At 35.7% G+C, this 25,512-nt stretch overlaps 1 protein-coding gene across 1 annotated transcript in view; it reads left to right on the forward strand.

The window, feature by feature from the left end:
* ZNF804B (zinc finger protein 804B) overlaps positions 1-25,512 on the forward strand; it is a 151,049-nt gene that overhangs the window by 115,833 nt on the left and 9,704 nt on the right. The window contains exon 3 of the mRNA XM_031554035.1: positions 6,158-6,301. Coding sequence (XP_031409895.1) covers positions 6,158-6,301 — 144 coding nt within the window. The remainder of the gene's footprint in view (positions 1-6,157; positions 6,302-25,512) is intronic.

Consider the following 25,512-nt stretch of genomic DNA (forward strand, 5'->3'; position numbering starts at 1 on the left):
TTGCATTGACAGAAACTATACATAGAATATTCAACGTGGAGGATGGCAGAACTTGTGTAGAGTAAATGAAATCAATTCCAAACAGGAGTGGGTAGAATTCCCTAGGAGACCCTACAGACGTGAGCTCTAAATGTTAGCAACCAGCAAACATACATGATTTTGGCACACTATCTATACTTCAAGTGCTTAGAAGATCATTCACACCTCCTATGAGTGAATATCTATCACAACTGAAGAAAGTTATTTGTTTTTCATTCTATCTCCACAGCAAAAGTTCCCTAACAAATTTTTAGTTAGTAGAAGAGAGGTGTGTCCAGCTAGAAAAGAATATTCAGGAAAAAGCTGAACCATACCAATGTTCAGTTTTGCATCCTAATTTTGAGACATTTGTATGACCTTCAAGTTTCCCATTGCACACATATACTTTGATTAGTTCCTTTTTTTTTATATCACTTATGCACTGAGTTTTATAGACATGTTGCTTAGCTGCAGAAAAAAAATATATATAATGGCATATAAATATTATGTATTTATCTCAAGAGGTGATGGGTGAGTAAGAAGTGATAAATGAGCACTCAAAAGTTCAACAGTTGCTGTCCGTATTCATCTACATACAAGTCCTCAACATTCAGAGATGTGCTGTACAAGCCCAAGCAGTTTTACAAATTCACTCCCCAAAATTATTTACAAATGCTCACATGAACTTTAGAATGAAATAATAAATTACAATTTGAAATGCAGTTTCCTTAATTTAAGCAGGTAACTCACTAGTTCTTAAATATCTTATCCTTATTACTCTGCTCAAGGATTTCTTGCATGTATCTGGATCTTTCTCAAATTGTGAGCACCAATACTGTCTCAAAGTACTTTATCTACACATCTAGTTATGTTTGCTCCAACAGTAAGGCCTAATCTCTCAGGCCCAGAAACATAGAAAGTACTGTCAGCCACAGTGCATCCCAAGGAAAAGTGGGTATGTCCATACCTGGCTTAAGTCTCCTCAGGTCTAAGTGGTGCCCTTGTATATGTTATATTTGTTTTTATTTCAGTATGTCTGACAAAATTTGAAGAAATAATGTTTGAGTATTTTCTGTGTGTGTCATGATGCTGCACAAATTTTAGTGGCATGCAAATGTTGCATATCTTGGGGAAGGTTGTAACATGGGGATACCTGAGAATGTATGTGTTGATTATTGTTAGACGACTATGTAGGACAGAGAGAACCCAGTGAAGTTTCATTCTTGCTTCCTGTAGAGTGTAGTCTTTAAACTGACTGTTATTCCAGGAATGCACTCAGTTTTGTTTCCAAAAGAACTAGCTAGTTCACTTTGGAATGAAAGCCTCAGAGTGAACTATCATACAGAGTGGGGATGATGGAGGACCAGGTTCCAGGATGGAAGTTATTTGCTGGCATAGATGTACCTAATAGTATTTTACAGCTGACATTTCACCAATACTGAATCAAGTAGAATGATTACCCTCAGCATCTTACATATAACACTACTATTAACATGTCAGAATGTGGTTTGCCTTGACTTTCACTGTTGACTTTCATTTCATTTCTTTTCTACTCTAACCTCCTAGACCTCTGTCCTTGAATTTGCATTTACTCAAGTTATTCAGTCTAGTATTGGTGGATGTGATTTCCCTCTCCAGTGTGCAGCATTTTGCATCATCTTATTGAATGTTATCTTGCTGATCTTCACCCATATCTCATGAACATTGCAGCCATTTTTAATTTCGGTCCTGTTCTCTAAAGCACTTCTAATCCTGCATTATTAATTAATGTCATTAATAGATTTCATATATAAACACAGTTAATTTCATCATCTAAGCTGCTAATGAAAATGCTCTAAAAATGCTCTGATGTAGAATATAATCCTGTACCTCATTCACATGCTTACATAGGTTCGACAATAAGGCACCTCAGTAATGCTAGCAGTATTTAATGCTAACACTCATTATCTTATCTGAGACACAGAATTATATGTGAGATATAAAACTCCACGACTCTGATTGCATTTGTATCCAAAGGAATTGTCTGTCACTAGTTGAGCTCTGTATTCATGTAACACTTACATATTCTAACTAACTACATGTTTCCATTCTGATCTAGAAAGAGATGACCAAAAATGGGTTAATGATAACACATTTGTTCCTCATCTTATATTTACAAGCACTGTGGATTTACTCCACAGCATATGTAGAAATCCATGGATTTATACAAAACTACCTCTGAAAGTTTTACTGTAACATGACCTACATTTCACCTTAGTCTACATAGCAGATATATTTACTATCAATTTGTGAAGCAAGCAGTGTAGTATCGCTTTGTCTAGATCAGCATACTTTAATGGCCACGCAGTCTATTAAATATCTTTTACAGACTCTGCTTTTAATAAATGATTTCTAATTGACTAGTTGTCAGTGGCAACATTCTAGAAAACTCAGTTACATGGGATTTTTCATTGATTTTCCCTATATTAGAAAATGAAATGTCAGATACCATTAATTGCATTTTCACAATGGGAAGCATGCTGCAAAAGTAACTGCTAAGTGAAAGCACTTCCAGGCTAATGTGTGAGAGAGGTATTCTTGTTAAATGAATCCAATATATAAACATTTGTTACAGTTATGTGCCTCTATGGGCCAAATTGATGTGAATGTAATTATAATCTATAATATGAAGCCATTTTACATATTTCTAGAGGAAAAAAAAATGCTTCCAGGTGTATTCTGCATTCATTTATCATTATACGGTATACTATCTGCACCCAGGAACATGGTAAATGGTTAACCCATGGTTTTTGGGAGCTCTTATCTACACAGTGCCTGAATCATTTCTGAGATCAACTTGTCCTTATAGTTAGCTGCCCATGCCTCAAAGACAGAGCTGCTAGTTTATGTTATTTAACAACTAGACCCATGTTTACCCAGGTTACATGGCAGTACTAGGTAGTGTACGATCTTGAATAAAATCTATGAGACTGTGGCACACATATTCTGTATCATTGGTGCTCCCCAGTCTGAAACACATTTGTGCATCTTTTCAGCTTTCTGTGGTTACATTAGTCTAGTAAGCCTTTTGAGATCACATATGCTTTCTACAGATGTACTTATATGTCTTGTCCATGTGATCACATCTGTTGTGCCAGAATTGGCCAGCAGTCTCTACAGTCGAAGGGAAATGATACTGAGTATGTATGTGAAAATGTATTTGATTGTGCACAGTTTACTATAGTGCAAGAAGTTCTTATGTCTTTGCAGAAAGAAAAATTCATGACCTTTCTAAAGTATGTGATGTAGCATTCAATTTTCCTGCATCTGATCGATAAGCAAGCAGGAAATTATATCTTTTGCCATGGTAGACAAGCATAATTAAGCAATAAGGCAATGGAGGTAGTTGTGATTATCTTAGGATGCACCTGGGAGCTGCCTTGTTGCTATTTTAAAGCATCTTTATGCTAAGGGAACTATATTAATTTCTGCTGAGAAAGATAAAGTTGGCAGTTTGGAATGCTCATGAACAGCAGTTTCAGCTGTGCTTCACAGAGAGTAATGTGGTGTGTTCACCCCAAACAATTAGGCTTCTCCTTCAAGAGAAGCAAAGATGGAGCAGGCTGTAAACACTTAATTGACAGTTCAGAAACGGTAAAGAAAAACAAAACAATTATGCTTTGGCTGGTTGCCAGCAAGTGCAAAACTTACATTTTTAGTAGTTTAGAATAAAAATGCATTGCCTCCAACACTTGACTTCCAAGGAAGGCATCACTGCATAATTAATGCTATTGCATCTACATTCTAATTTATGCATTTTAATTATACCAAAGGCCCAGTGAATAATTAATGTTAGCAAAACAATGTGTTGGAAGCATAAGCTGAAAAGTATCACTTTTTAATGGGCTTTGCAGATTTAAATAACTAATGAAAGCTATTTAACTATTTAATTACAAGAACATTTTCCACTAATACAATCAAATATTATCTACTATGACCGAGTACCCTCACAAGTGGAGAAGTGAATTAGCTCAGGCTACTTGCTTTTTGAAACAATCAATCTGAGTATATCACAGTATACTAATCTACCTGAGCCATATGCATGCAGGGAAAAAAGTTATTTGAATGTTGTGCTGTAGGAGAGACTGACATGTTGTTGGCAGCATTTGTAAGATGTAAAATCAAAATTCCAGGCACAAATTCCGCTTTGACCTCCTGTCTTCAAGCTGGTCAGTCCATACAAGTTTCGTGGGAAGATTTAGAATTGAATATAAAAGGATACAATATGGAACTCATTATCCCCGAGTTCAGCAATCTAAAATTAAGGATGTAGTCCAGGTTAGTAATTTAGAGTATTGCAGTGGTTGATAGATATAGCACTTCTGGAGAGAGTTTCATCTCATACTAAAATAGGTTTTTGAAGTAGATAGAATTAATCATTATCTGGCAGTGGCTATCATTTTTTTCTGTTTCCTGTAGAGGAAGCTTAGAGTAGTGCCTTAGGTGTATGTCCTACACCTACCTCCTAGGCAGGCTACTTTAGCTGAAGTTCCCTTCACCAGAAATGCCAGCCTCTAAGCTACCATGTGAGGAAGACCTACTGATATCAACCTGATGGCATGTAGATCAGGACAAAGCTGCAGGGCTCACAGCACTGACTCCTCCAAAGCTCTCATGTGCCACATGGACAGCCAACATCTCTGCTGCCTGCTCAAATCCCAGGATGAAAACCCATGATTTCATTAAGAAAGTCCTTCCCTTTCAAAAGGGTCACCCACATGGGTCTGCTCTGCCCTAAATCTTTACCCCTGGTGCCTGGACTATCAGGCACACTACCAAACAGAGTGAACCAGAAGTGTCCCAGCCACATAGTGTGTCCCAGCTTAGGCCTACCTCAGGTTTGCTGCAGGCTTGGTGGTGAAACCATGCACACACCAGACAGCACTGTCTGCATAGCATGGGAAGCCTAGTTGTTAAATGTACACATTTCTTACAGTGAATATAATGACAGAGCAAATGATGAATTACTGCAATCCTTGGAAACAGCTTGCATACACTCAAGTAATACCAACTTGTCATTGCAAATATAAAATTAATCACTTTCACCAACTTTTTCAGTAATTCTTTCCATATCAGACAGAAGTTTACTCTTTAAGCTCTAAAGTAAAAGATTCAAGTATAATAATAATAATAATAACAACAATAGTAACATAGTGAAGGACTTGTAAAAAATATGAGATTGACAAAGGCTGCTTCCAGTTTGGAATAAAAAGTCATTTTATCTAAGTGCATTATTTGTAGTAATTACAGTAACAGTGTACAGTAACAGTACAGTGTAGTAAATTAGTTAGTAACTAATGGCTCCAATGTTTTAAGCTTTCTTTGTGTACCAGGTATATATTGAAAGCATAGTACATGTCCCTTCAGAGGAGTTCTCTTATGTCATTTGAGAGATACAGAGGGAGAAACCGCTTGTGTTTTCCCTTTCTTTCAGCTGTGTTTGCCTGACCCTGGCCCTATTCTTGCACTAGGGCAGTGTGAGAGGTGTGCCAGCTCACGTCAGTGGTTGTGTCTGTTGGGTGACAGCTGTGCTGGGCAGGGCGGTTTGTGGGGGTGATAACTCCCCTAATGGTTGCGGGGGAAGGGACACAGCAGCATGGTGGCACTGTTCCAGGGGAATCTCAGCTGGCCGTAGCCAGCTGCTGTCTTGTCCTGCTGAATATTTGATGCGAGGTAGAAAGCAGTACACAAAAGAAAATCTGTCTTGGTAGCAGGCTAAAACTGGCTGCTTTCTTCTGAGCAATAGCATCTGAAAGAGCAGTGATGGAGCAGGGGTGCCTCATCCTCCTGGTATTTTATGTCCTCCTCACTGCTCAGCTCTTCCACCCAAAAGACAGATTGTGACCTAAAGGTATTCCTCTGAGCCTATATTCTCTGTATTTTGATTACTACAGTACCTAAAGGAAGTGCTAAGAGTAATTACTCAAGTAATACAACTATTTAATTAAATCTAACTTGAGAAAAAAAGCTTTTTAGTGTGTACTTTGATACTAAGGTAGAGCCTGGTGAGCTAGCAGTTCCAGTTTCTGGCATTTTTAGCATAGATGACAAAAACAGTGTGAGCTCATGATCTGTGTCTCCCTTTGCTTCTGTCTTTCAGGACTATGCTGAGAAGGAGAAAGCTGCAGCCAAGGCTCTGGAGGATGTGAAGGCTAACTTCTACTGTGAACTGTGTGACAAGCAGTACCACAAACACCAGGAATTTGACAACCACATTAATTCTTATGACCATGCTCACAAGCAGGTAAACCTGACACTTGTCTGTCTGTGTTACAGCTGCCCATCTTCTGTCTTTCCTGATTTTGGGGGGTTTCTAAATTTACTCAAGTAAAGGACAAGTTAGCATATGGTACTAACATGTTATTTTTTATCAAAATCAAATATAAAATATTTATCATTTTATTCTTTGCCGCAACCTATGCCTCTTTCCAAGGATCACTGTCTGTAGTTTTAGACACCTGCTCAATTCTAATATTGAAATAGATTTAAATATGAACTAATAAACTGGAAGGAGGGGAACGGGGGGCTGAGGAAACACATCCTCAAATATCTAGGTCCCTCATTTGGTTTTAGGAGGCACATGATGACGCTGTAAGGATGTAAGTATGATCCTTCAAGCTGGTTATACTGTTTCAAGGGCAGAAAAACAGGTTTGTTTGTTTGTTTGTTTTAAGCATATGTAGAACAGAAGTTAAAATCTATGTCTCATGAAGTTTCTCAGGGTGGAATATATTTTGCCTTGCTTGCAGAACAAAATAATGCTACTCTTGAAAAAAAGAGATTATTGGAAAAATACAACAGATATTAATTATTTTTCATGTTTGAACCTACTTAATCAGGTCTGTATGCGTAGGTGTGCTATACCAATGTACACCTATTATCATTCCATGTTTGCTGCCTGCATCACAGTTTTCCACTAATTTTAGCAAAACACATATTCCAGTTGACACTGTGGAAGAAAAATGCAATTAATTCTTGCAAGCATTCCAGAGCTCTATACAACTCATTTGCAAAGTTCAGGAATGAACTGAACCTCTTGTGTAACTTACCATATGTTATGAAGTAGCATGTGAGAAGTTAGAAGTGTAGCAAGTTTCCATAAATGCACCTTATATTACTGTTTTTCTCCTTGCTCTTGCATGTGTTACGCAGCTCAAGTTGTTATGTATTTGTGCACATGGAAGTTAGTAGGGCATTAATGTCTCCTGGGTGATCACACCTCTGGGTACACGGAGGTCAGGGGCTTCCTTGCAAATCTATGAAGCATTTAGAAGCTGCAGGTATTTATTCCAGAGAATGAGAAATAGTAAGTGCCGAAATCAACAAACAGCACTAAAGGCAGAATTCCTTGCTCTCGCTATAAGCAATCTTATTGTTCTTTGTAGTATTATAGAAGATGTAAATCATCCTGGCATTTTCTGTGTATGTCTATTGCAGCACTAAGCGAATGAACTGCCCACGCACCACGACAAACCATCCTGCTGAATCCAACTACCCCAGGTTTTGCTGTCCATAAGCCTCTTCTAGTCCATCACCCTCAAACCACAGATAGATTCACCTAACGTATTTATTTATTAAACCCAAAGCAATTCCTTACATAACAACTCATTAATTAATCTGTAAAAATGGTTCTAATAACACAAAACATTTCCAGATCCTAAGCGTGTGACTCTAATCCATATAAATCCCCATTTGCCGCACAAATAATTTTTCTTCTTTCAGCCAATTTTCTACTTGTCAGAGATGCATCTGAATCCAAACGAATCAATCTTTGCCCTTCCCTCTTCTCTACACCCTCTGCAGTGAACAGCTTACACGAAATAAAACAGCCTACTTGATGCACCATGTACGTTTGGTTTGTTGCAGCAGAGTTTTTGGAATCCTGCATTATAAAACAATGTTTAAGCCATTAAACTTCCTTCAATTTGTAGGTAAATTCAGTGCTTTAAAACCTGTCAGATTGATGTTACTGTGAACTCAGAGTCTCATGGAAATACACAACACGTACAACTGGCAATACAAGCTCATCCCATCCTGCCCTCTCAGATGTAGTTCAGCAGCTCAAGCTAGCACAGGATTAGCTAGCTATCCTCCTGATGTGACAGGGTAATTCAGTCTCATCTCCCTTCTCACATCTTGACTGCTCAGCCAAGTTTTGGAACCTTGCCTCTAGGAATAACATGAATGCTGCATTTCTTCAGACTTTCATGGTTAGTCACAGAAAAACCTATATTATTTTTACTTTAACAAGATAGTTTTCTGAGATAAGTTAATTTTAGTTATCTTAACTTCAAAATGTTTGTTCTGGGAAGTGTAGTAGCCACCAGAAAACTTCTGTTCTCCTTTCTGTTTCCCAGCAGAAATTCGAGGGTACCATTAGTTGTCTACATGGATGTGTTCTGAGCAAAATCTTTCTAATGGAGATTAAATAAAATGAGAAACTCTTTATAGCTCAGTAACAATATTGTATAGTCCCATCCCCCTTTGTGATTTCTCTTCTAAATGCTGCTATTTAGAAATCCTTATTAAACTGGCAGTGCTGCTCAGAGAAGATATAAAGACAGAAAAAAAGATATTGCACTATGAGCACTTGTCATAAGACTTTTGTTTCCCTTCCAGAAGAAACAGATTTTATTCAGACTTATGATTTTAATCTCCCAATGTTATGGTTTTATTAAATTAATTGAATTTAGATTCATTTTTTTTAGCTATGACTGCAACCAGTTCTACATCAGAAAATACTGAATTTTGGACCTCTCATCTGGTATAACAGCCATTGCCTTCCCTGGCCTCAGAGGACTGCAAAACATTAAATCAGTTTGGCCTTGTTTGTGCAGCCAGGCTTCTGTTGGGTTACGTTATTCTCAAGCAGTACTCTCAGAGATACTTTCTTCCTCTACACACTACTTACATGCAAATATATGCAAATATAGTGTGTGTATATGCAAATATATACACACGTATACAGAAAAAATTCTGAATCAGGAGTACTTCAAGATCATCTGTGCCTCTATTTTCATTGTCTCCTAGCACTAAAATGATCCTGGAGAGGTATAATGTGATTTAAATTACTTTTGACTGAGTATTAAACAGCTCTTATTTCTTTGACTGTCTTGACAGCATTAGTCTTAGATAGTGTTGTCAGCATCTTTCCTTCTGTACTACTCTGTAATCATTACTCATAGATATTACCTATTATTGGAAAGTAATATCTCTTAGTGCAAGACTGGATAAAGTGATCTCCGAATCTCTGTAAGTGGAAGCCTGCGCTCCCACCCAGCTTTACCTGAGCTCTCTATGTTAATCCCAATGCTTTCCAAAAACCGGGGCACATCACAAAACAGCCCTGTGCACGCATGTCTCACTAACCCAGCACACAAATAGCTTTATTTCTTTGTGGGTTTCCTTTTATGAAATATATTACTTTATAAACTCCTGAGCAGCAGTCATGGGCAGCTGTACATTTGGTAAATCTGCTGTCTTTTCATTCAAGCATCATAGCTCCTGCACCAATGCTTGTTCTCACTTGCTCATGTTGTTCTCCCCAACAGAAGTTGGTTGCATCAGAACTGATTACTTTAGCTCTATATAAACTCCCTGAATACAGGAAAATATAATAGTCCTGGTGTGAATTATCTCAAAAGCTATTGTCATGTAGATGTTCAATGTAGGCTGCTTCTTGTAAACACAGTACCTATATTCAACTTTATGTTACACACTGAGCAACAAATAATAGGTAAGTGCAAATTTTTTTTGAAATACAGTTGTTAAGTCACTTGCTTCTGTAAAAGAAGACCAAACTTGAGCAGAGATATCTATTTGGTTAATGTTATTAAATACAATCTTTTAGTACCCCCAGGTCATTCATAGCATTCATTAATTCACTTAATGCCGAAGTACTGGGAGCTTTCCATTTTTGTACAAATAATCCTCAGTAATCAGCAATGACTTCTGATATCAGCAAAGGAGAAAATCACATATCTGTTCTGTGTACTGCAATAAAATAATTATGATAATAATAATAGTAGAAATAAGCAGCAAAGAAAAGCAAGGCTGTATTGCCATCTTGGGGTTTCTCATGACAAAACAGGTCTCTTAGTTTGTTGTCAAAGTTTAGACATATAGCCAATCACATTCGCTTGTATGAAAAAAATCTGAATTTTGCAGTGAGAAGTAAATGAACAGAAGTTAAAGTCTACACTGGTTCACATGCACATATCTTTATCTTAGTACTTAAATCCGTGCATACTGGCACTTGGGTGGTTTTTTTGCATGAAAGTCTGATTTAGTGTGCACAGCTGTAGGCACTTGCCAGTAAGCCTTTATTGTGCTTGTGGATTTAAACTCTAATTCAGACAGAGATTTAGCTACTGTTAAATATCAAAGCTAGTAAATATGCTTACATTTTAGCTAGCCTTGCCTCTAACACCTAGAAAATGCGTAGATAAGTAAACACAGAGAAAGCTCCAGGAATTAGTGTAAAAATGTGATTTTGTTCATTCATCTTTAGGGTGTTGTTTTTTCTCCCAGGATGTGTATGTTTATTGGAGGAAAATCTCATATTTTGGCTCTTGGATACACATCCATTACCCAAACAATTTTCACCTGGAGCAAAGATTGGCTTGGAAGTAGCTCAGTTTTCACCTTGGGATCTGGGAGCAAAGGCAAACACAGCAACATCCATAAACCTTTTTTCAGACAAAGTACCGTGTATTATTTAGTTGTCAGAATATACAAACCAAAATAGAAAGATCTGCCTCAGCGTGAAAGTATATGAGAATGTGTGTATGTGTAATCTCTGCTTTTTTCCCCTGAGATATAGGTAGGCCAATCGTTCAAAATTGTTTCAAGGCCAGATTGTCATGTTACCCTCAGAAAATAACCTCTAAAATTAAAAAAAAAAAAAAAAAAAAAATCAGTTTAGATTGATGCTTTTTAAGAAATGCATGCATATTTTAAATTAAATGTTCACATTTGCACATTTGTCACAGCACTCTTAAGAAAGACAGAACCACATTTGCATTAAAAGTTGATCTGGAGAGAGCAAGAGAAAAAGAGATAAAAGAGATATGATGTTAGATTCATTCAATTAGTATATAAGTAGATTTGAAATGAGAAAGGGATTTTGTATACATGGTAGTTTCTGTCTTCCTTTTCTTAGGTACTAGTAAATTGCCATGATCAAAAGAAGCCATCACAAACAAGTGATTTTGTGTGTGCAATTTGGAGACTGTAAAATTAGGCCCAGTCCTGGAAATAACAGTGAATATTCTTAGCCGTATGCCAGTAAGCAGCCTCACAAAATTAAATAAAACCATTCAAATACATAAAATGAAGCAAACTTAGATGTCTTATGAGAGAGGTTCTAGAGATGAAAGTTATAATTTTTTTTTCCATCTCCAAAACATTCACCATAAGTATCTCAGATGCTTCTGAAATCAAATGCTGAAATTATGATTCAATATGGTCAACAGTTGTTCAGATTTTCCCACACTTTATTCTCTAATTTCAGTGAAATACCAATTTATATTTAGCATTCGGCAAGTTTATTTCCAGTTAGACTATCTCCAGTAGAGGCATACTTAGAATGATCATCTGTGGATATATACACTTTGTCAAACACCTTTTTCATCACAGTATTTATTTTCTCAAGAATCCTTTGCTTTTGAAGCAGAAGAATACCTAACTATCTAACTGTTATTTTATTCATTGTTCTACTGTGCATACATTGTACATTTCTGGCATATGTCTTCTTTTCTCTAGTGTGAAAACCAAAGCTAAAAGGAAATTATTCCTTTCTATGGTTTATTGTATTATTTCAGTATCTTTCTGCCTTAGAGAAACACTGTTCTCTTGCTCATTCTGAAATCAGTGACTTTTGCTCTAATTCTGCTGTAGTTTCACACATTCTTAGCTTTTCATCATACATTGATTTTCCATTGTGTGACTTCACTACTCCTGCAACTTCTTGAAGAGAGAGATTTTGATAATTTCTTGCTGAGTAGTTTTCATTTTCTCACACTTTTTCCATGATTGTCTTACCATGTTCCTCTCATTCTATCAGAATTTATTGTTGTGAATTAAATCCTTTTAAACTTTTCTTCTTAAATTAGTTTAGATTACGAACTGGATTATCCTATAGTTTTTAATGGATAGTTAATTACAGGACTGGTTGTGATTCCTATTATTAAGATTTCCAAACACTTGGTTTTTTAAGACCCAATTTCTGTTGCTTTCAGAGCTTGGGCTGAAATTTTGTTTTTGGACTCTTGGCTTTACTAAATTAGAACATAAATATATATATACTATTTGTAAAGTAAAGCATAGAGAAGTACCAAGACACCAGAATCAATATTGTGTGGTTGACCTTATTTGATACTTTTATGCACTTGTTCTTCAATACAATCTTTATTCAGAGAATTGCATGTTGTTTTCCTTAAGGAAAACTCTCTGACTCAGTGCTAAGGATGAACTCTACTGAAAGAATTAATCTAGTACAAGGAACAAAGCTGTTGGCTATGAGAGAATGGATAATGTGAGATGAAAAAGTGGGTTTAGGAAGTAAGGATGGGAATAAGTGTGGTGGATGAAGATAATGTAATGGCATGGAATTATGTCTGTGGAACTGGAAGATAAAATGAAAGGTGTGTACACAAAAAGTCGGGGGGGGGAAAGAGGGGGGAATAAGAAGAACAAAGAACAAATAGCTGGAGAAATAATCCATCAATAAAGGGAAATAATGGGGTAAAGCACAGAAGGAGACATTCGAGGTTAGCCACTGATACTGAAGCCATTCCTGTTAAATCAGAGGAACTGAGCAAATCAACCAGATACAATATAAGAAAATTAGCTGTTATTTTGAAAGGTAATTCCTTTAACAAAAATACCACAGATGTTATATTGGCACAAAATGTTACTTTATATATTGAAAATAATACAAAAGTCTTACATCACTGGGATCTGAAAAAATAAAATAAAATGTATAATGATGTTACTCTAATACAATTTCATCTTCTATCACTGATAGATAACATAAGACCAAAATACCAAAATACTCTGTTGGCCTGGGTATTTCTTTCTGTTATTCAGAAACAGAGAAATGCTGCCTTTCTAAAAGCATGTTTACATCATGTCTGTTTTACTTCAAAGCACTTGCAATCCAGTATCTTTGAAATTCTGAAGCTGTGGTGACGTGAAACAGGCAATCAGATTGTGTCACATTGCAGAAGCTGATGTAAATAAAGGCAGCATAAAGCAACACAGGATAACATCAGAATTTAAGCTAGGTTAATGTACAGCATATGAGCAAAAGTAGAATTAAGGATGTAAACCATATCCTTGCATCACTGTATGTAGTAAATTCATTTTACCTGTTTGAGGTGATCTTAAAATAAATGCTTAGTTCATGATATCGTGCACTGTTTTCTTAAATATTATGTGAGGAGGCTTGAATTTTTAGCTGTGCTGCATAGAGATGCTTAATTGCAGACTACAGAAAGTACATATACCAGAGCAACTCCAGAGCAGAAGCAGCATTATCAAATACCACTGAGCACACTTTGGCAACTGGGGATTACTTGAGGCAACAGATTCCAAAGAAATGTCATTGGAAACTGCTACAAATAACACAGAGTTGCTTTTAAATTTAATATCTAGATAAGCTAAATTGTTAAATGCTAGATGCTGTGGAATTACATTTGGTGTTCTTTAGAATGAATGCTAATTAGCATGTAAATTAGCAATTTAACCCTCTTTAAATTGGAAAAGAACCCATGGGACACTTAATTTCATAGTTGTTAATGATGGTCCAATGACTGTAAGATATTTCTTAAGTATTTCATTATATCAGGAATTACAGAAGTTTATTATCAGATTTTGGCATTTAAGACATAGCAATAACCAGAATGCTGGATAGAGAATGTTAGGTGTCCTTTCCACTCCTTTCAGAGGGTACACTTTTTAATTGCTCAAGTTTTATAACTAGTTCTTCAGGCAGGAGGAATGGTTGATGCAGTATAGCCGAAGGTTTATTGACATAAACAAGGCATCTGCAGGATAAGATTTATTAGGGGGAAAAAACACGTGACCCCACACTAAATAGTCACAACCATTTTTGGGCAACCGTATTTTCAACATTTTGAGGTTGGACTTGAAGGTACGGAGGGTCCTTTCCAACCTGAGCAATTCTATGAATGACAATTTGCTGTTAATGATTACGCAAGTCTGGACACAGATTCACAGAACACTTTCCTGTGCCAGCTTCAAAAGGCTGAGGAACAGTTGGCAATGTTGTTTGTATGCCATAAACTTTGCAACTAGTGTCATTTAAAGGCAGGTTCTGGAAGCTGCTTTTAGGTGATAGAAAGAAAGAAGTACCATACGCTATGATTGTGTTTGATTGTTCTCTATTCACAAATACTTAGATTCATATTTGTGGAGTGACTTATAGAACGACATAGTATTTAATAAGATTAAGGAACGTGTGCAGGTTACAAAAAATCTTCACAAATCCTTGGCCTATTTTCTGCCACAGTCAGACTTCTGGAAACATTAGGCAATTAAATAGTCCTACCATCAGATATCTGCAGAAAAATTATGCTATTATTATCTTCTGTATAACTTTTAAACAATGCTCTCCTATTCATATCTTTCTGGAAAAAGAATATTTCTTCTAATCCTACCGGTGACCACAAAGGTATATGCAGCCCTATGAACATCTGTTTAGAATCTGTATCTATTATAGTTCTGTTCATTTTTGACCATCTGTACCTTCCATGCAGTAATTAATGTGCAAGAATTTAGCTGCATAATTGATTCCCGTGGAGCATTAAAGTCACGCTAATCAACAATGTTTGTGTTTGAGGAAATGTACTATGTACCTCATATGTCTTTAAGAGGCATTTACAGCAAAAACAAATATTTAAAAGTAAACTAGAAATATTTCTGTGCATCACCAAGATACCAATAAAGATGGTGGGATTAGTAATTTATTACCTTTTCTTAGTTAAAAGCATTAATTAACATCTTTTAATGTGTCTCCAAGGAAAAAATAGAGGAAGTAACCCAGACTAATTATCATTTCACTGCTTTAGCAATTCTGTAATAATTAGGCTCCATCAGGAGCCATTAAAAAGATGAGGGTACTTTAAACATCTTCTCAGATTAAATTGCAGCAGAATATCTAGAGAAATACAGATGATATTCATGTGAATATCAAATAAATATATTATCACAGGTGATGTAACCACAAAAAAAAGTGAATGTTTCCTTAATACAAAGTTAACTACTAAATAGTCTTGCCATCAGAAAACACTATTTTTAAAGCAGAATATTTGGGGGGAAATGTGAGATATTCAGAAATTTTTTTTTTTGAAACATTTTTCTTTTTACATCATCGATCTTCAAACAGGTTGAAATCATTCAGAAAGACTGAAATACACTCTTTAAACAGTGCAACTTTCAAAATATTTTAAAATACTAATTGTAACACACTACATTTGCTATTCCTGAGTTAAAATCAACTTGATGAAAGGTGTAACTTTAACGCTGTGTGTTTCATTGTTATTTAGATGAATTGACATCATGTCTCTTGAAAATATTCTAAACTTTCATTTTTGGTAAGTTTTCATAACATTACTTCTCCCAGTAAGACAAATGATAAAATTTCCTGCAAAGGAGAAATTCTGTTTCCTTAAACAAATGTGTAAATATGAAGGAATTGACATAAGCCCCTTGGAATTCGTAGGAGTCATTCTATGCATATGTTTTCTCTTCTTGGCTTTTCTTCCTTCAAAATAAAAACTTCTCAATACTGATGCATACTGAAAACAAAAGTGCAAAAAGTGCAATATTCCATTGTTCTGTATTTACACTTCTCCTTTAGGATCTGTGAAATTCAGCGAGGTAATTAATCATATCCAGAAGTGATATAACTTTCTGCATTTACTGCAAGTGTGGCTTGGCTCTTCAGACTTAGATAACAATCCAATTATGCACAGGAACAAGTCACAATTAGCAGAGTAATATCTGGGTAAAGAAATATGTTTAAGGGTAAAAGAAAACAATTTATTAAATCACAGTTATCAATATTTTTCTCTGAAAATTTGCCTAAAAGGTACACTATATTTTTTTGCCTTTTTCAAGGAACTTGGTATATTCAGACTACTCTCATCTTCTCTTAATTTCAAAGAAAAATCCATTCTTCCAATGCCTTTCATATAATTTGAGCCTATGCTACAGCAGGCATTCCATTCATTCATACTTCAGGTTGCCCTGCGAGGCTGTGGGTGACCCCTCCCTGGAAGCATTCAAGGCCAGGCTGGATGCGGCTTTGAGCAACCTGGTCTAGTGGAAGGTGTCCCTGCCTATAGCAGGGGATTGGAACTAGATGATCTTAAAGGTCCCTTCCAACCCAAACCATTCAATGACTCTGCATAAGTATGACTTTCAATAGCCTGGGTCAGATTTTAATTTTCTTCCCATTTTGGAATTTCCTACGCTTGCTTAAAGCAGGAAATGAAGACTCTGGCTTATGGTTTGAAAACAATCATAAATTGGACCAGCGTGCATGCAAAATATAGGCCAATAAATCTAAGCTTGGAGCACACAAGAAGTATACAATAATTACTAAAGTGATTTTTCTGTTATTTCTAGGAAATGAAAATCATTTTTTATATAATTCCTTATTTATTTGCAGAGTTCATCAAGCTGAACAAGGTCTTTTTAAAATTAAACCACTAATACCTGGAAAAACAATAAATTTTTTTCAAAAACTAAAATAAAATATGATCCAGGTGCCCTACTTCTTGTCTGCATTTGAGTCACTTAGGATAAGGAATATACAGTTCCTATAATTGTGTTTTCTCTGAGATGGTGGATATTTAAAGAGAATTGTTGTTCTTTTTGAGTACATAAACTTACAACCATACTTTTATAAAAGAAATAACTCAAATTCGGGGCTGTAGCAGAGTACTAGAATAAGAAGCAATGATGTAAATAAAAGATCAACTTCAAATTTTACAGCAGTAAAACTTTGCTGAGAGCAAATAATAAAATAAAGCCTGCTCAAAACACTTTTTATGTCAAGTGGCAGACAGAGAATTTGAGAATAGGCATAATGTAATTTAGAAGTAGTGAGTGATAATTCAGCTTTATAATATTTAAAAGTTTCCATTTCTGCATGAAAAAGTAAGTGTTCATTTACAGAATTATTTAAGAGTGAATACAATGAGACATAGTATAGAGCACAGGTAAGAGGGAAAAGGGAGACACTAAATGTTGCCTTCCATTACCTCCAAAATATGCAAGGTGATCACTTCCACTCACTTTCAAGGGATTGTTTTCTAAAGCAGTATTAAATTAACTTTAAATTATGAAATCAAAATGGAAGTATGTCAAGTTGCAGCTCAGTGATCTGTTACACACCAGTGGGCCGAGACACATACTTGACTGTGCGCATGCTTTTATCTCCCTGTCTTAGTGAAAGCCCCAGGCACTGCAGGTTGCAATAGCAATTTGTTCAAAGGGACCAAATACAAATAACAGATTTCAAATAAATAATATTTTAAGTAAGAGTCAATAAAAAGTACACTAGATAGACCAATATATCTTTTCCTTTACAAAATGGAAAATAAGGGCATCATTTGCTCTGCAGTTTGATCATCTTTCTCCTTGACACACTCACTTTGCTTAGGAAGCACCTTATTGCTTTTGTGGTTTCAGTGGGAAATGCTCGTGAATTGGGAAGTGAGATGGATAGGTCATGTAGAGGGAAGAAAGAACACTAAAATTAACGGATACAACACAATAATTATGTGAGACAGAATTGGAAAAGAAGTAACAGAATAATATATGATCAAAATATCCATTTTTTAATTGGTAAATTTCATAATTTATGGAGATGTGATCTCAGAAGATTGTCTCAGATAATCAAAGGCTAAACCAGGCTGTGGCAGGAGTGAATTAACCTTGAAAACAAATGGGACATCTGTTTATCTCCTCCTGTAAATAAACTGAAGACCGGAACATAAAGTGCTACTCCAGTCCCATGCATGAGGAAATTAAAATTAACAGATTATCCTTTTAAATTTGTTGCCTCTGTGAAGCTCTATAGAGTAGATCTTTTACGTACACGTTATTAGTTATCACAATGATCAGCACATGGTATATAGGAAAAATTGACTGGATTCTATTTAATAACAGAAACTTGTTTAAGTAAGAGTTTAATGATGGTGAAAAGGATGATCAAATAGGTTGGAAGGAGGAATTAAAATGGAAAGATGTGGGAGAGACTTAGGAAATTTTAAAGAGCATTTGGCGGATGGTTTAAGAACCAAAATCCCACAACTGAAAAAAGACCAAATAGGTTATGAACAGCTAATCTTGTTTAGAAGGAAAGTCAATTCTCTGTGGCTTAAATTTATAATAAAGGAGAGAAAGGAAAAATGGATAGTAAAGATCATAAATCAGGAGTGAAGAAATTGGAAAAATGTGATAGAGAAAGTAAAAAGAGCAAAAGGAAAATTCGTAGTCATCAGAGGTAAGGGCAAGAAGGTTTCTGAACGTATAATGAAGACATAAAGAATCTTCTGATCCAAAAAGAAATGAGTTACTTGTCAGCAGTGATGTAAAAAAGACTATTTAATACAGTTTTCTGTTCTATACTTGGGGTAAAGCCAGATGACTTAGTCACATTTATGATGTTTATGATGATTGCGAAGTACCACTCTAGCAGCAGCTAGGAAGAATATTAAACAGCATAATCTAAACCTAAATATTTTCATACCAGCAGATTCAAGTAACCTACATTTAATGTTAGGAAAGAGATGGCCATAAACTCTCTTGTTCATTACTGTTGATTCTTAGTAAGTCTCAGAGCACCAGAGGAAGTTACACCGAGCTAGAAACCATGTTACTATTTAAAGGGAACAAACAAGAAGATCTATCATATTGACATTAGCGCCAGGGAAAATGCTGGCATGACTGATACAGCACTCCATAAAGTATTAAAGAATGATTATAGAATTAATTTCATTTAATTTGTTTTATGTAAAATAGATTTTGTCACTTTACCTATTAAAAAGTAGGAAATCAGGATCTCCTCACTCTTGTGTTATTGAAAAGTTTCAGTCAGATTACTATGAAAGTCATTTGCTGTCTTTTTTATTAACAAATATTACACATAGATGTCATTTATTAAATCTTCTTTTCTCTGATCAGCCATTTCGTTATAGTACTCTAGCCAGGTTTCCAGTTACCTTTAACTCTCCCTACTCCAGAAGAGACCTGTCTTCTTTAAGTAAGCAGAAGATAAAGAATGTTTTACATTTGATTTAACAAGCAAAACAACCTAAAAGGTTTTTTAAGGATAGTTATTACTTCCTATTAGAAAAAGCAATATTCTACTTCCTTGAAGCATTTGATGACGCTTCTTATATCTAGTTTTAATATCCTTCATGCATATATTTCACTCTTTGCCCCGACCAAATAAATTTTCATCTGAAGTGCAGTGAAAGGTACCTATCACAAATACTACATTTATCTCAAGTACATATTAAAGTGACTCCTTTTGGTGATGAGTTTGTTCTCTAGCACAGCAATCCAGAGCCACTCTTTAGTGGCCTGCTGATTCATCTTTCCTTTAGGTAAACTATGGGCATAGTTTTCCAATCGATTTCTTTCACGCTTTATCACAGTACCCTCATCAGTATCATAGTTGCTAAGAATCAACAGATGACAAAGGTAAATCAAATTTAGGTTTAATTTAGATACTGTCTTTCCTCTTGCTACAATGGGCTTGTAACAAGTGAGGTGTGCTAATTAAATGTACATTTGTGGGTGCTGACTTGGCCTTTTCTTTATTCTTCTCATAAATTACTCCATCTCTCTTTGCCTTCATTTCTTTATTTGGAAAATATTATCATGATAAAAGGATGTGTTTCATAAGATATCTAAGATTTTTGTGACTCTGAAATTTTGATGACCACACTGAAGGAATTTTGAGGCCATTCATTTGAACTGCCTTTTGAATTCTTGAATATCTGAAACTCAGATGTAGGTGATTTTGTATTTCACTGTCACAATTAGAAAAAAGAAAAATTAAACAGTGAGGCAGGCCTCAAAAAGATGTGGAGAAGGGTAAAGCATTTTTAAAGTAAGCTTACAAGTACTGTATGCTTTGATAGGAGAAAGTCTTGCATGGCATCTGTAATACCAGATTTGGTTTTTTGGTTATTGTTTTTTGGGTTTTTGTTTGTTTTTCTCTTTGAGCTGCTTATGTGAGAAAGAAAAAGAAATGAAATATATAAACTGTTGTTTTGCTGTGGCTAAGAATCAGCACCAGAAACACAGATGAGGCAGGCTGTGCATGAACATGCAGTGAAGAAACAGGCCGCTAGCAAGATTCTTTGAAACATGTTACTTTTAGTAGGTAAATTACTCTGTGTTCCAAAATGGTATTGAATGTGTCTAATCAAATCATACAGTATCCAGCCAGCCTGCTGGAGCATATGATAACAAATTCATTGGAAATGATATAAATGTGGGTGGTCAAGAAGAGCATATGCTGAACCCACAAATAGCTCAGGCCTTCAAATGAGTGCTGCCACAAAGTGCCTGTTCTGTCCTCTCCCATGCGGAAATGGCCCCCTGAAATCCATCTGTTTTAACTGTACTTAGTAATTTCTCACGTGCCATACAAATTTACCCTGAATTACATTAGTTCAAACTCATAATCTGGGCATTGGGTGAAATCAGTAAAATAGCAAGAATATTTGCAGCTATGGCTGAACAGTAAGAAGCTCCCACCAAAAATAAATAAATAAATAAATAAATAATAAAAAAAATTACAGATAAGCGTTAGATCTTTTTGCTTTCTGGCACCCAGACCCATTGCAAAATATCAGATCTTTCTATAAGGATTTAGGGACAAATTCTATGGAGAAATGTGAAAATAAGTCCTCCAAATACCTACTTGTAATTTCTTCTTTTAATTGGATCTGTGATCAAAAACTTACTCATTGATGGTTGGATTCTGTAGGGCATGTCTAGGGATTAACATTTTTTCCCCTGTACTATCATTTCACTCCCCAAACCAACAATTTTCCCATTCACTCCTGCTAAAAATATTGAACCCGTCAAGACTGGCTATAATAAAATCTACTCCAAAAAATGGTCATTATCACACACTTCAAAGTGATCTGTAAATAATTATGTATAAAATATATGAAAATTTGTCAGACAATTTTTGATTTTCATATCTCAATGTAAATTCTTGTAACAGCCTTTCACATTTATTTTTAGGAGTTTACCATAGTAAGGCAAATTCCTTCACTGCTGTTTTTTCCCTTTCACTTGGAGACTAATACTATAAGCATCAGCTGTGAACTCTTATCATTCTCATGTTATGGTTTGCAATGTAAATTCAATTTACAAATAATGTACTTGGTTCCAGTGTTAGGGTTACAGGCAAGACAATAATTACTGAAAATCATACTCCATCCTGTTTCTCATTTGAGCCTTCTATGGTGAATTTGATTAGAACTCAAGGTGCTTTTCAACGAAGTGAAGCCAATCATGCAGTCAAACACATAGATTAGTTTATGGACTTAAGATTCAGAAAATGCTATTTGCGTGTGGCAAGACACATATGCCTGATGCTGACTGAAGTAAGCAGAAGGGCATACTACATTTCTATCTGGAGGTCCAGTGCTTTATAGCAAAGAATATTTTGTGGGATGCATCAAATGTGAATGATATTCTGAAAAAAAACCTGAATGTAAGTGGATAAAGTCATGTTACTCAAACTGACCTGACATTTTCTGATTTAATGAGTGAAATTTTAACAGATTTATTCCAAAGTTGCCTTCTATTTAAATGAAAGTAGTTACATCATTGTGAAGAAGAATACATTTTCTAAATGTACTTGCAGCAACACCATTTGCTCCAGTAGCTGAAGTAGAGGTACTCTGAGAATTCCACATAGATCTCTGTAAGAAGCTGAAATGACCTCTAGCAGAATTCTGAAAAGGTGACGTTCTCTCCCCCAGTGTGTTCCCTTTGGTCCTCAAATTGTGAGAAAGTGCATGTGAAAAATGATTAAAAGGGTTCTTGAAGCCAAAGACCTCCTTGAGAAAGAGGTCTGAAAAATCTGGCAAGGAAATGGCTAAGAAATCAGGAATGAGAGAACAGTGCACATCTTCTTCATGCTTCTCAATGTATTTGTGCTCTTTAATGACTGCACTTTCTTCAATTTTTTTTTCTATCCCCTATCAAATGAATCTCTTTGAAGTGCAGATTATAAAATCCTTATCTTATCAATGGCTTATATTAAAGTACCAACTGTCTTTCTTGACTTTGTTTTACATATGCCAAAAGTAGATTAATAAAGCATAGTTTTGTAGTGAACTTATAGACATGAATACTATCTGTAGCAATGACAATGTACCAACAGCACAGTCTACCTCTGTCTATCAAAAGCTGTTTGTCTGAGATAGTCACCGTTAATGCCATCTGCATCCACTGAAAACAAGAAGTTACTTTACATCTCACTTTATCCCACTTTTTTTAGACAGCTGCTTTAAGATGAGGTGATTACATCCCTAAAAGAGCTTATTTTTCTTATTAGCTGTTTATGTTTTCTTATTAGCTTATTAGCTGTTAGAAAAGCTGAGAAATAGCCACAGGCATCCAGATTTGATAGGATGAATGGCAATCCATAAAAATTCTCCCCTTCACATGAAGAAAAAACAATCAGAGTCATAACTCTGGAAAGCAAGTAAACTCACTACCACAATTGCAGCCAGTGATAAGTATGCTACAGGTATACTGGCCACAATGAAGTAACAATTAATAAATAAAAAAATAGGTAAATTAAGAATTTGCAGAAATTGCTGAAGTATGGGTAGAGTATTTGGTTAGTAATGTATCTAGCAAAGATAGGTAGAAAAGATGGAACTCCACTGATTAATTTGAATCTGCTGATTTGAGTCATGCAGTAGTTTAGGAGGAAAAAACATATTCAGCAATTTTTGAGTGGGACTTAGATAAATGAGCCAACATGACTCAGACCCAATTATATAAGCAAGTCACTCTAAAACAGAAAATATTACTTTGTGTTCTTTTAATATTCCATGTGGGTTTTACCAAAAAAAAAAAGAAGAAAGAAAGAAAGTAAGAAAAAGATGGGTTACTTTTAGATATAGCAGTGTCCACGTGCACATACACATGAAAAACAGAAAGAATAGAACATAAGTCTAAAAATGAAATATGATTCTATGGCAGTGAAATTTGTAGCAGGTGAAGGACAGAATACATCACTGCAATTAAATAAATCATATTTTATGACATGTGCCTGTATTTGGATGCCCAGTTAAGTAGCCTATTACATGCAAAATGCAATTACCGCGTAAAGCTCTGTTAATTTTCAGGCACACCTGCTGAGCTTAGGGGTTGTCATTCAGGAACCAGCTCAGTTGCATGCTTTTGTTCACCACCTGTGAAAGATATTTGTGTGCCTGAAAGGAGGGTGGCACAGGTTATTAGAGAGGAAAACAGTGGCTTTTGCAGGTTGAGCAGGCAATCCCATTGTCTGTCCAACATAATGACAAATTTCATTATAGTTCCTAACTGGATCTCTGGCAGTGAAGCTTCTTTGTTCTGATGAGGGCATGTGGAGGGAGAGACCTCGCTCTGCTCAGACTGCAGATGTTTTTGATTTCTTGGATTTCATCTCCAACTGATGAGTTCTTGGCTATGCTTACCTCCTTTTTTTGTATTCTTTTCTCTTCTTCCTTGACACATGCTATATGCCATTAGAGAGCAAAAAATACTGCTAGGACTTCTATTCTTAGTGTTGGTCCATTTGCTTTGTTGATTATCAAGCTAACTGTCAAAGAAGTGAAATGCATTGCTTTGCAATACCCATGCTCCATAGTACTAGCTTTCACATTGTTGTTTCCTTGACAGGTAGTAACTGTTTCTGTTTTTCCTCATGAATGCTTTATGTGTGATACAGAACAGTTCATGGTGACAGCTAAAACGCAGCAAGCAGCACTAACGGACATTTCTTAAATGTATTTCTTTGCCCTTTCTTCACATGAAGGATGCTAATAAGGCTCAAGGCTCCCTATATTGGTTGTTCTTTATTTATTTATTTATTTTCACAGATATTTGAATCATTACTCCTTAAAGATCTTAATACTCACAAAGATATGAAAGGTGATAGAAAGTGTGGATACTACTGGAAAGATTTTCTGATTTACTTTACAGCTTTGGCTTTAATATGTTACTAAAACTAGATTTCTTCTTTGGACCAAAACTAACATTGTTTCAAACTTTGATCTACTTTACTGTAAATTGGAGGCAATGCACTTGAAGGAAGTGAATGCTGTGTGACTGGCAAGGCAAGCGGCAAATGGACAGGGACGGGGAAAGGAAAAAGATGTCAGTGGTGGAGCAATCATTTCTTTCCAAGGCCCATTGATCCAGTCTATCCAGATCCCCCTGTGGGGCCTTGCTAACCTCAGGGGTTCACCTCTCTGTCCTCATCCTTTAGGGTTCTAGTTAGGAGGTGTGGCTGAATGCACAACAGCTCACTTCTGACATTTAAGCCTCCCTTCCCCGAGCACCACAGCACAGGAGGTCATGAGTGGAGCAAGGAATTTCGGCTACAGAGCACTGAAACATGAATCTTTACAGGAATTGCATGTTCCAGGGTAATAAGACTATGTTCACTGAGTGCTGGAGAGCATAGTGAACTCAAAGCATCACTTTTTTGAAGAGGATATTTCTGACACTTTCTGTTTTGTGTCTTCTTTACTTTGTTTTACTCTATCACACCAGAAAACCACATAATAAAGAAGAAATATAGGCAAATCATCTTTCTTTCTCCAATAGGAATTATGTGATTTATAGATGTACAAGACGATTCAAAAAAATTCTGAATATAACCATAAAAGAGCTTCCTGATGAAATCTGTCAGGCAGTAGTAGTTCTCTCCTGTGGGTAACAAATGTCTTTAAAAGTTACAAAACCAACACAGAGACACACACATTTATATGTGCGCAAGTATAGAGATATATACAATCCATTATAGTCAAAAGATCACCTTTATTCCAGTACAGGGATTAAATTACACTGACTGGATTTGACTGGAAAATTCTAACTGAATTAAATGAAGGCTGGTTTTATGTATGTATTTGTATGCAACAGAAGACGTGTGCATGCATAAGATAAATGTATTTCAGTATTAAAATCTGTATCAACAAAGTCTTCACTTATATAATGTTATAAATGAGCTGAGTAGTGATGGCCCAATCATATTATTTTGTTAAGCCAAAATTATATTTTCAGTCTCTTCTTAGGACGATAGCATTTTTTAAGTATATTCTTACTGCCCAATTGTATACTAACGTCACCAAAAGCAAATTCAGTAACAGGTCATGCACCCACTGTTTA

The sequence above is a fragment of the Meleagris gallopavo genome, chromosome 6 (genome assembly GCF_000146605.3).
Source record: "Meleagris gallopavo isolate NT-WF06-2002-E0010 breed Aviagen turkey brand Nicholas breeding stock chromosome 6, Turkey_5.1, whole genome shotgun sequence".
Taxonomy (NCBI): Eukaryota; Metazoa; Chordata; class Aves; order Galliformes; family Phasianidae; genus Meleagris; species Meleagris gallopavo.